This window comes from Oncorhynchus mykiss, chromosome 3 (assembly GCF_057628025.1).
Source record: "Oncorhynchus mykiss isolate SJ-2025 chromosome 3, ASM5762802v1, whole genome shotgun sequence".
Lineage (NCBI taxonomy): Eukaryota > Metazoa > Chordata > Actinopteri > Salmoniformes > Salmonidae > Oncorhynchus > Oncorhynchus mykiss.
Window position 1 is genome coordinate 16219883 of NC_143024.1, and position 10547 is coordinate 16230429.

A 10547-nucleotide genomic window follows, 5' to 3' on the forward strand; every position below is an offset into this window, starting at 1 on the left:
TACAAATTTGCCCCCAACTTTTTCTTCCTTATCCCTTATTGCACTCAAATGACTTTACATACATTCTTTCCTTACCTTGAAAGTAGCCTAATCTATGGGCTAGAGAGACTCAGCCATATTGCTAGAAGGCTAGTAATGACGACCTACAGCTATATAGAGTATTCTATTTATCTTAAGGACTTATAAACAAATGTGATTTGGGTGAACTACCATGTTCTCTTGCCTGTGTCTGTCAGAGTGTAGTACTGAGGAAGGGTTGACAAGCTTGAGAAATGTTGGGAATGTTGAATTCCTTATGGAGTTACATAATATCGAATGCATTTTGCAGATGTCAAATATGTTCTTTAACAAGTATCTGAACTGTACCTCATTTGTCACAGTCATGGACACACAGAGATGATATTAAATTCATCCTTTCTTTTCTGACTTGTCTTTGGTCTGCTCAATACTTCCAAAGGGACATGGGGGATATTGAAATCGTGACAAGTCCTGAAGATTCTGAATCTCTTGTAAGAAAAACATTTCCTGCATTTGATTAGGCGTGAGAGGCACAATCTGGGATATTTCCTGCAGCTCAGTGGTCATTTTGATTAATGACATAGCCTACCCTTACAATTCTTGATCAAATAGAACTTTAAAAATGTTTTATGGGTTTGTACAATTATCTATCATATCATACGGCCTAATTCAAAATATACGTTTTTAATACTCTACTGTTTCTGTTTTTGATGTCATTTAAGTCTGTAATGTATATCTTCAAAATATGATTAAAAAAGCAGTCAATCTTTTATAGATTAAGTCCTTACATTCATAGCTGCGTCTCATTTGAAATAGGTTGTTTTTGTCTATGGACTGAAACACAATATTGGTAAAACTCCAGATTGTGGCTTTAATCTCACATTCCCTCATGTCGAGTTACGCAAGAGATGACCCCTTGACTAAGTAGGAAGGTAGCATGAGTTTAATAGACCGTATATCTAATCAGTATGGACCATAGGAAATAAACTAAAACAACACTTTAAACTGCATATTTATTTTATAGTGCAGAACATGTTACCTTGCTTTGCGCCAGAAACGTGTCAGCTAAATGTTATGTTGACATCAAAGTCTTATCAAACTATAACAGAGGGCAGGACAATCGCGCGGGGGTATCTCTTCTTTCATATATTAATGGATGAGTTCGTTTGGCATCGCCCTGTGTCCCGGTTGGGTGGGGTTTATATATTTTAGATCATGCCATTGTCTATTGTTCGCAAAACGGAATCTCCACCGCCAGGGCACCGGTCCATGCAAAACGAAATGCACTCAATACTAATTTCTACGTGCAACGTTATGCTGCCATAAACACTCCCCTTTTTCCCCCTCAAGTCATTTACCCTACAAAACCTGCCCAACCATTCCTCCACTCTCATATCAGCTGAAATAATTTATAGAAAGCCCGGATCCTTGTGGATACCTTGGACGAATAAAGTCTGCGGGATGGGTTTGTCCAATCTTCATGCTTTTTCACTCATTTTCGTAGCTTTTAGGAAATCTGTCAAAACACGTTGAAATGGGTAATGACGAAGTTAATGATTGAACGTGGACTAGGACATAATGCTAACCACCTCCATAGTGTCAACTTTTCATTAGTAATTTAACTTAGAGCTGAATGTGTTATTGTGTTTTATAAATGCATATTTGAGTAAGACAACTAATGAAATTTGTCCAAAACGAAAATAAGTGTGAGTAATTGCGCACGTCCGTGCGGCATTTCTTGTTGAAAATGTGTGAATCCGAATTCCATTGCTGAGTAGTCAGTTAGTTTAACCGACAATTACGTATACAAATGTGTTTACATATTGGCACTCGTGCATTGCCTTTAGAAATGCAAAATGACTGGAAGAAATGGAAGTTACAGCGACGTCTCAATTAGATTTAATCATGTAATGTTTCCCTTAAGCTGCTTGCTATGTTTTACTATAGGATACTTTGTCTTTCTCACACCATTTTGAATTAATAAAGTAAAAAGTGTTTTCAGCATGGACCTAAACACCTGGTCACACAATTGCATAGGTTTGGTGGTTTAAATCAGTGGTTCCTAGTACCCCTGGTTGGGAAACACTGGTCTAAATGATGTCGCCACCAGACTGCCTGCTTCACATTGCGTAAGTAGCTGTTTATTCTCGTGTGCAGTGACGGGAAATTGTGGGGGTTGGAGTTTAGTGTGAAAGGTTTCTCGTTCTTGTGCTTGTTGCCTTGTTCATCTTAAATGATCCACTTTATCATGATGCTTCAGCAGAACCACAAACAACCTTCTATGCATTATTACATTTTAATTTCTACAATTAAATGAAAATGTCCTTTTGACAGTTAGACTAGCCTATTTTCATAACAGAGAATTTGGTAGATCCATCAATGATGCAAGAGGCTCATCCACGTTTCTTTGGACCTGCAACAGTCAAACCCATTAAATGAACGGAAGCTGAACTTGTGGGCTTGTGTATCTTAGAAGGAATTGTGTTGGGAAATGTTGGACTGGAGACTAGTTTCCTGGAAGATTGCTTGATAGCTGACACCTGCTGTGGTTTCTCCATGTTTTTTTCTTCACTATTGTTTCTCAGCTGCAACAATGGTTTAGGCCAAAACCATTGTTTGTCATGTGTAAGGAAAAAGGCACAGCTTTGATCATGACAAAAGCAATGGTTTATTCCAAGTAAAGGCAGCACTAAATTATGGCAGGATTTGGTACAATGCCAAAGACAACCAGCACTCTGGATCAGCAGAGTCCTAAGTTCCACAGATATACATAGATATGTCATTATCTCACTTTTAGATTAACTAACTTCTTAGTAATGACTCGGGACGTCGGTTTTGATACGAAAGCTTATTTTAGTAAGAATACTTGTATACGTTACATTTAACAACAATTGTTTTGGTACAGAGCAATGCAGGTAAGATGCTATCGGAAAGTCAGCCACAATCCACTGCACCTGCACATAATTGGCGCGTTCTCTCATTCCTCTCGCAAAGCATTCTGGGACTTGCAGTCAAAAAGCGTAATTCAACACAACCCAATACAATTACATATGCAAATAAATCTAAAGAAATATCTTTAGATACAGCTCAAAGAATAAACTTAAACATTAACTCTGTAACACATTAAAGTTACAACACACTTTGCTTTAGCAACAGTAGCCTTACCATTCATGCTAATGAAGCTTATCTGAAATCTATACAGTCTCTGAACCATTGTTGTCTAGACCCAGTCACCATAAGAGTTTAGGACCCTGAGATGGGCTTTAACCACTGTTCTGTACTCGGCAAACTGGATGCAGTATATCACAGTGCCATCCGTTTTGTTACTAAAGCACCTTATACCACCCACCACTGCGACCTGTATGCTCTAGTCGGCTGGCCCTCGCTACATATTCGTCGCCAGACCCACTGGCCCCAGGTCATCTACAAGTCCATGCTAGGTAAAGCTCTACCTGATCTCAGTTCACTGGTCACGATGGCAACACCCACCCGTAGCACGCGCTCCAGCAGGTGTATCTCACTGATCATCCCTAAAGCCAACACCTCATTTGGCTGCCTTTCGTTCCAGTTCTCTGCTGCCTGTGACTGGAACGTATTGCAAAAATCGCTGAAGTTGGAGACTTTTATCTCCCTCACCAACTTCAAACATCTGCTATCTGAGCAGCTAACCGATCGCTGCAGCTGTACATAGTCTATGGGTAAATAGCCCATCCAATTTACCTACCTCATCCCCATACTGTTTATTTATTTACTTTTCTGCTCTTTTGCACACCAGTATCTCTACCTTTACATGACCATCTGATCATTTATCACTCCAGTGTTAATCTGCTAAATTGTAATTATTCACCTACCTCCTCATGCCTTTTGCACACAATGTATATAGACTCTTTTTTTCCCCCCTTTTTTTTCCTACTGTGTTATTGACTTGTTAATTGTTTACTCCATGTGTAACTCTGTTGTCTGTTCACACTGCTATGCTTTATCTTGGCCAGGTCGCAGTTGTAAATGAGAACTTGTTCTCAACTAGCCTACCTGGTTAAATAAAGGTGGGGGGGGAAAAAAAATCATGCTTACTGACCCAACCCTGTCAGTCTCTTGTGAATCCATATCTGCACTTTTGACTTGAGTGGATTGTTATTATTCTGTAAATCAAGACATATGATTGGGGAGCAGGAACTCTCAGTGGGGTGTTGGCACCGTAGTGGGAATGTCAATTTTTTGTTTTTTTTCTTTTGGTTAAATATTACACACAATTGGCCTAAAAAATAGTTACCACTGTTTATCTGTACATATCTGTATGACCTTGATATATAATATTATGATTCTGATGTATTAATGAACAGAATCTGCACACTGATATACTCAACAGTGCTCTGTTTATTTATTTTGACCCTAGGGTCAAACATTGGCTGGGTAAATAAACAGTGCATTTTTGGGTCCATGTTGTGCAGATTTGATTTGTTCTCTAACATTCACAATCATAACATTGCATTAGATTTTTACAGTAAAAGTGCATTTGTCTACGATTCTGATGGCTGCCAGTAACGGCATCCTTGGGAAAGGAAGACAAAGTGGACAAATGAATGTCTCCTTTCACACACACATTCTGCAACAGTTTTACAACAAAAAGTGTCTACATGACTTACCTGTGATGAAACTTCTAGGTCATTTTAAACATATGCCCAACAACTGTATGACGAATGCATATGACTTATAGGTGTGACAGTTCTGTGGTTACCTGCCATAGATGTTCAGCAGTAATAGTAAACACAGAGATTGCTGTGTGTGGTAGTAAAGTTATTTTGAGCTCTCTATGAAAAAGACAGTTGCTGTTTTTTTTTTTTTTTTTTAAGCAACTAAATGCACAGGCTGTGGACCTGGCTACAAAAGCCCACTGGATGCCATGAAGGGTGAGTGTCATTTTCTGGGAAAGAGAAGCTTAGCTCACCCCATGTGTTTTAGGAGGGATTGACATTAAGGTCTACAGGGCACTTGCCCATTGGACAAGTTGGGACTATTAGTTTAAAAAACATTTTTAATGGTTCCTTGAGTTTGTCAGTTGCATGAAAATATTTACATAAACAAATGCCATAAATTGTCTGTATTTTACTGAAACATTGGGAGGAACCAGACATCAGTTGTAGGCTACTGGAATTCCTTGTGGTTTGATTATTTTCCTTGTTCTTGTGGTCAAGGAAGAGTGAATGACAGTAGTGCCTCCTGAAATGGGGCTCTTGTTTTTGAAGGTCCACGTGAGGAGATTGTGTACCTGCCCTGCATTTATCGCAACACTGGAATCCAAAAACCAGACTACCTTGCCACTGTCGACGTGGACCCCAAGTCTCCTACTTATTGTCAGGTACTGCTGATCTACATCATTTCACACCTGTCTTCATTAGTCACAGTGGTCGGTAGTTTAAATACTGAAGAGATGACAGTATTATACATGACCTTTGACCTTGTGGATTAAAGAGTGACCTGGTAATGTCTGCGCCTACAGGTCATCCACAGACTGCCCATGCCCAACCTGAATGACGAGCTACACCACTCTGGTTGGAACGCCTGCAGCAGCTGTTTTGGCGACTCATCCAAGAAGCGCAACCGACTTATCCTGCCCTCGCTCATCTCCTCCCGGGTCTACATAGTGGACACTGGGACAGACCCCCGCGCTCCACAGATGCACAAGGTAAAGGGTCACCCTTCTACAGCAGTGATACTATAGTACTCAGTGACCATGTTGCACAGCTGTTATGCAACAGACACATAAAATCCAGTCAACACCACAGTCGGACACAACAAATCCAGTCAACACCACACAATGTCATACAAGGAGCTCCAGCACACAACAAATCAAAAACAGACAATTGAATGTACAGATTTGGTCAAGCCTCCTACCCATCTCTCACCAACAGCCCAATATGCATAATTTGTTTTGTAAAGGAAAGTGTCCTTCCCATGCAGGTCGTAATGTGATTTAAACCAAAGGATTGCTTCCTCACAGATTGTGGAGCCCACAGATATCTTCTGGAAGACGGGCCTGGCCAACCCCCACACCACACACTGCCTGGGCAGTGGCCAGATTATGATCAGCAGCATAGGAGATCCATCTGGCAATGGAAAAGGTAGGAGGAGACAACACGCTGCAGTAGGGGGACAGACGGCGTGTTCTGGGGCTGTCCTCAGCCTCATACAATGTATGTGACCTTGAAACACTTTACTTTGTATCATAAGGATAGGGATGAATAAAACACGCCTATATTTAAGCAATAAGGCCCGAGGGGGTGTGGTATATGGCCAATATAACACGGCTAAGGGCTATTCGTAGTCATGACGCAACGTGGAGTGCCTGGATACAGCCCTTAGCCGTGGTATATTGGCCATATACCAAAAACCCCTGAGGTGCCAAATTGCTATTATAAACCGGTTACATACGTAATTAAAACCATACAAATAAATGGTTTGTTATACCCGTGGTATACGGTCTGATATACCATAGCTTTCAGCCAGTCAGCATTTAGGGATAGAACCACCCAGTTTATAATAAGAGACTAAGGCTCTACAATCCACAATGATAAAGAATAGTGGGCGGGGCAAGGGAGAGTCATTTAGGCAAGTTAATATTCATTTGGATTAGATGACTGATGCAGGACGTGTTTCTCTCAGGTGGCTTTATCTTGCTGGATGGTAAAACGTTCGAGGTGGTTGGTAACTGGGAGCTGCCTGGTGAGGCGGCACCTTTTGGTTATGACTTCTGGTACCAGCCCCGACACAACGTCATGATGAGCACCGAATGGGGAGCGCCCAAAGCCCTCGCCTACGGTTTCAGCCTGGAACATGTCAAAGAAGGTGTGTAAATAGAGGTGATACATGTGTTTTGTATTATACTTGTTGAGTAGAGAGAAATGTTTCAATGCTGCTGTTCTGTCTGCAGGTCTCTATGGATCGAAGATCCACGTGTGGGACTGGACCACTCACAAGCGGCTACAGTCCCTGGACCTGGGGGAGGAGGGCGCCATTCCTCTGGAGATCCGCTTCCTCCATGATCCCGCCGCCACGGAGGGCTACGTCGGCTGTGCACTCCAAGGAACCGTCTTCCGTTTCTACAGGACACCAGTGAGCAAAACATTCATGCATAGGAAAAAATAGAATAACATGTCTGATCTCTCTTGCTTTTGTTTTTGGCTGAGTGTCTTACAAAATGGTACTGTCTCAACAGAAAGGAGAATGGGCTGCTGAGAAGGTTATCCACGTCCCCAGTAAGAAAGTGGAGGGATGGGCTTTGCCAGTGATGCCAAGTGAGTGTGTGTGTGTCTGGGAAAATGTTGATGGGAGAGTACTGCAGATTAGGGATACATTTAACACTTCCAGTACATATTGAAGATTTGGAATTGGGTGTAGCTACCCGTTCCATAATCAAATGGAAATGCCAAATGAAATGGGTTTTCCTGAATTTGATGTGTGATCTGTTCGTCTCAGGTCTGATCACAGATATTCTGATCTCCCTGGACGACCGCTTCCTATACTTCAGTAACTGGCTGCATGGAGACATACGACAGTATGACATCACAAACAGGAGGAACCCACGTCTGGCTGGCCAGGTGACATCACAAGTTTACAACATGGCTGATTATTTTAAACCCACCAAAAATGTTTCATCTTACAGGCAATGGTCTTGGACAGAGGTATTAAACCTGACAAGTGCATATGTTCTTTTTTTTATGTGGATACTTAAATTAATCATCTTCATCAGTCTGCCTATGTGATGCGTACCTGTGTAGGGTCGGCAGGGTAGCCTAGTGGTTAGAGCGTTGGACTAGTAACCGGAAGGTTGCAAGTTCAAACCCCCGAGCTGACAAATCTGTCGTTCTGCCCCTGAACAGGCAGTTAACCCACTGTTGGCCGTCATTGAAAATAAGAATTTGTTCTTAACTGACTTGCTGACTTAAATAAAGATAAAATTTAAAAAAAACAAGTGGCCTCCTACATTTTCATGTTGGTCATCTAGCAGACGCTCTTATCCAGAGCGACTTACTCAGTTCATTCAACTTAAGGTAGCTAGGGCTAGGTAGGACAGTCTCCTGAAATTGTTAGTTGTCCACTGACTGTGTTCACGTCTCCCTGTGTATTCAGCTCTTCTTGGGAGGGAGCATCCTAAACGATGGCCCTGTCAAAGTACTGGAGGACCCAGAGAATCAGAGCCAACCACCCCCACGCACAATCAAGGTGTGTAAGAATAACAATCTATGCCCAAACTCACTTCACACACACACACACTAGCAGAATGTCTGCAGTAGGTCAAAAGTAGGTGTTTAGGTTGTTTGTAAGGTGCAGACAACGACTTGTGTGTACATGTGATCCACACCAGGGTAAGAGGATCCCAGGGAGCCCCCAGATGTTGCAGCTCAGTCTGGATGGGAAGAGACTGTACGTCACCACCTCTCTCTACAGTGGCTGGGACAAGCAGTTCTACCCGGAAATGATCAAGTGAGGACCTGTTCACCGGTCTTAGATTTTTCTATTACTCAGTGGTGTAAAGTACTTAAGTAAAAATACTTTAAAGTACTACTTAAGTAGATAGTCTTATGATACTTAAGTATATTTAAAATCGAATACTTTTACTCAAGTAGTATTTTTCTGGGTGACTTTTTTTTTATGAAGCTATCTTTTTACTCAAGTATTACAATTTCCCACCACTTTACATACTTGTGGTCAATGCACACATGTCAGGAACAGGTTTGTTGTAAGCTATCAAAACGTGGATTTGTATGCTATCGCTCTTATAAGTGTTATTCAATATCATGGGCTGCTTCAATAAGATGTTTTGAACACCAATAGCTAGAAACACTATCAAATAGAATACTTGACTCTATTTCTTATTTTCCCTTGTCTGTTTCTCTCTTTGCCTTAGGGAGGGTTCTGTTATGATGCAGATTGACGTGAACACAGCCAATGGTGGCCTCAAGGTGAATGAGAACTTCCTGGTCGACTTTGGGAAAGAGCCCAATGGCCCGGCCTTGGCCCACGAGCTACGATACCCTGGGGGAGACTGCACCTCTGACATCTGGCTGTAAAGTTACGCAGGAGGCCCTAGTTTTCCCCCTCTCATTCCCATCATACTTTACATAGACTTCATGTAACTCATATTAGTTGGGAACGGGTGGGGAAGGAGGCATACCCTCGAGCCTCATGCCCGATAATGCTGCCTATTCATTCTCATGCCCGATAATGCTGCCTATTCATTCTCATGCCCGATAATGGTGCCTATTCATTCCATGCTGCTTTGCTTTAAATGCATAATTGTGCCTTAAGTCATTATCTCATCTATGAACCAAATGTTCTTTGTTACTTCCAATGCCAGTGGTGAAACTGAGGTTTTAAAAAAATAAACAAATTCTAACATATGGAATTCATAGAGTAACATCTGATGGCGACGTACTGTTTTTTAAGAATATGAAGACGTTCTCATTTTTCATCATTCCTTAATGGCCTGAGTGTGTGTGTGTTCAGCAGGGTTGAATGAATCTGTATGTCTGGATTGTTTACTCTTTAATTTAATAGTAAACTAGATGGGTGTAGTGAAACATGTTTTACAGGGTTAGCCATAGTAGTACAGTGCCCCTATAGTAAGTTAGGGTTAAGTGACTTGCTCAAATGCACAACAGATTTTTTGCCTTGTCGGTGCAGGTATTTAAACCAGCAACCTTTCAGTTAGTTACTGGCCCAACGCTCTAACTACTACGCTAACTACATCTAACCACCAGTCTACCAATTCTGCTACATTAATAATGGTTTGCATAATTATTATATAATTCATTTGATTTAAATACTCATTGACAACATGTTCATTTGCAAGATATTAATGGTTTTAAATACATTGAATAAATGTACTGCATATTCCTACATTATTATATAGAATGATAATAATAATTGATCACTGAGTCTCATAGCTATGGTTCATTACACTACATGTCTGGAATGACCTTGAAGCATGACCCTTAAGCAAATCTATCAAAAGCTTTCTCAAGCTTGGGTGAGTCAGTTACACTTCAGATAATATTTGGGCCAGTGGGTATCACTGCAAGGATTTATTTTAAAGGACTTAACATATTGGCAATACTGGTTTGCATTGGAAAATAACTAACTTTTGATGGTGGCCAGGTTGTGACCTGGAGCAAAGATCCTTTGGCTGGCTGGATTTAGTGGCTAGTGAGCCTTATAATTTATACTTGCTCAACAGTGCCTGCTACTGCCCATAGGTGCAGGTGACCTATAAACTTTTCTAAATTTTACACCAGGCATGATTTGGGCAGCTACTTTCCTACATCCCTAAACTGAATCAATCCATACTACTTTCAGATCCAAAGAGGTGGTTAATTAACATCAGAAGTGAGGAAATAAAATGGTCAGATGATGCAAATAGATCATTGCTATCAGCACGGCAATCCTATATTCATGCCAGGCTTGGCCATACGCGTGTGTGTGACAGAGTGGAAATTCCAGAGGGGGGCAAACACTCCACACAAACACAC

At 41.2% G+C, this 10547-nt stretch overlaps 1 protein-coding gene across 2 annotated transcripts; it reads left to right on the forward strand.

Moving 5' to 3' along the window:
* Nucleotides 1–1310: 1310 nt before the first annotated feature.
* Nucleotides 1311–9436, forward strand: LOC110507681 (methanethiol oxidase). Of its 2 annotated transcripts, XM_021587838.3 has the most exons (13): nt 1354–1483; nt 2056–2147; nt 4872–4928; nt 5265–5377; nt 5519–5704; nt 6020–6140; nt 6682–6864; nt 6950–7131; nt 7235–7313; nt 7495–7616; nt 8149–8241; nt 8384–8502; nt 8927–9436. In XM_021587838.3, exons 3-13 carry the CDS (start codon nt 4922–4924, stop codon nt 9087–9089), a joined length of 1368 nt encoding a protein of 455 aa, XP_021443513.2. In that variant the 5' UTR covers nt 1354–1483; nt 2056–2147; nt 4872–4921; the 3' UTR covers nt 9090–9436. The 2 variants fall into 2 exon arrangements, with proteins under 2 accessions (XP_021443504.2, XP_021443513.2); XM_021587829.3 differs by lacking the exon at nt 2056–2147 and having other exon boundaries at nt 1311–1483.
* The last annotated feature ends 1111 nt before the right edge of the window (nt 9437–10547 follow it).

Coding starts and splice junctions, on each gene's coding strand:
- LOC110507681 (XM_021587829.3), top strand. Junction 7,132..7,234: donor TCCGTTTCTACAGGACACCA/GTGAGCAAAACA, acceptor CTGTCTCAACAG/AAAGGAGAATGGGCTGCTGA. Junction 8,503..8,926: donor TTCTACCCGGAAATGATCAA/GTGAGGACCTGT, acceptor TCTTTGCCTTAG/GGAGGGTTCTGTTATGATGC.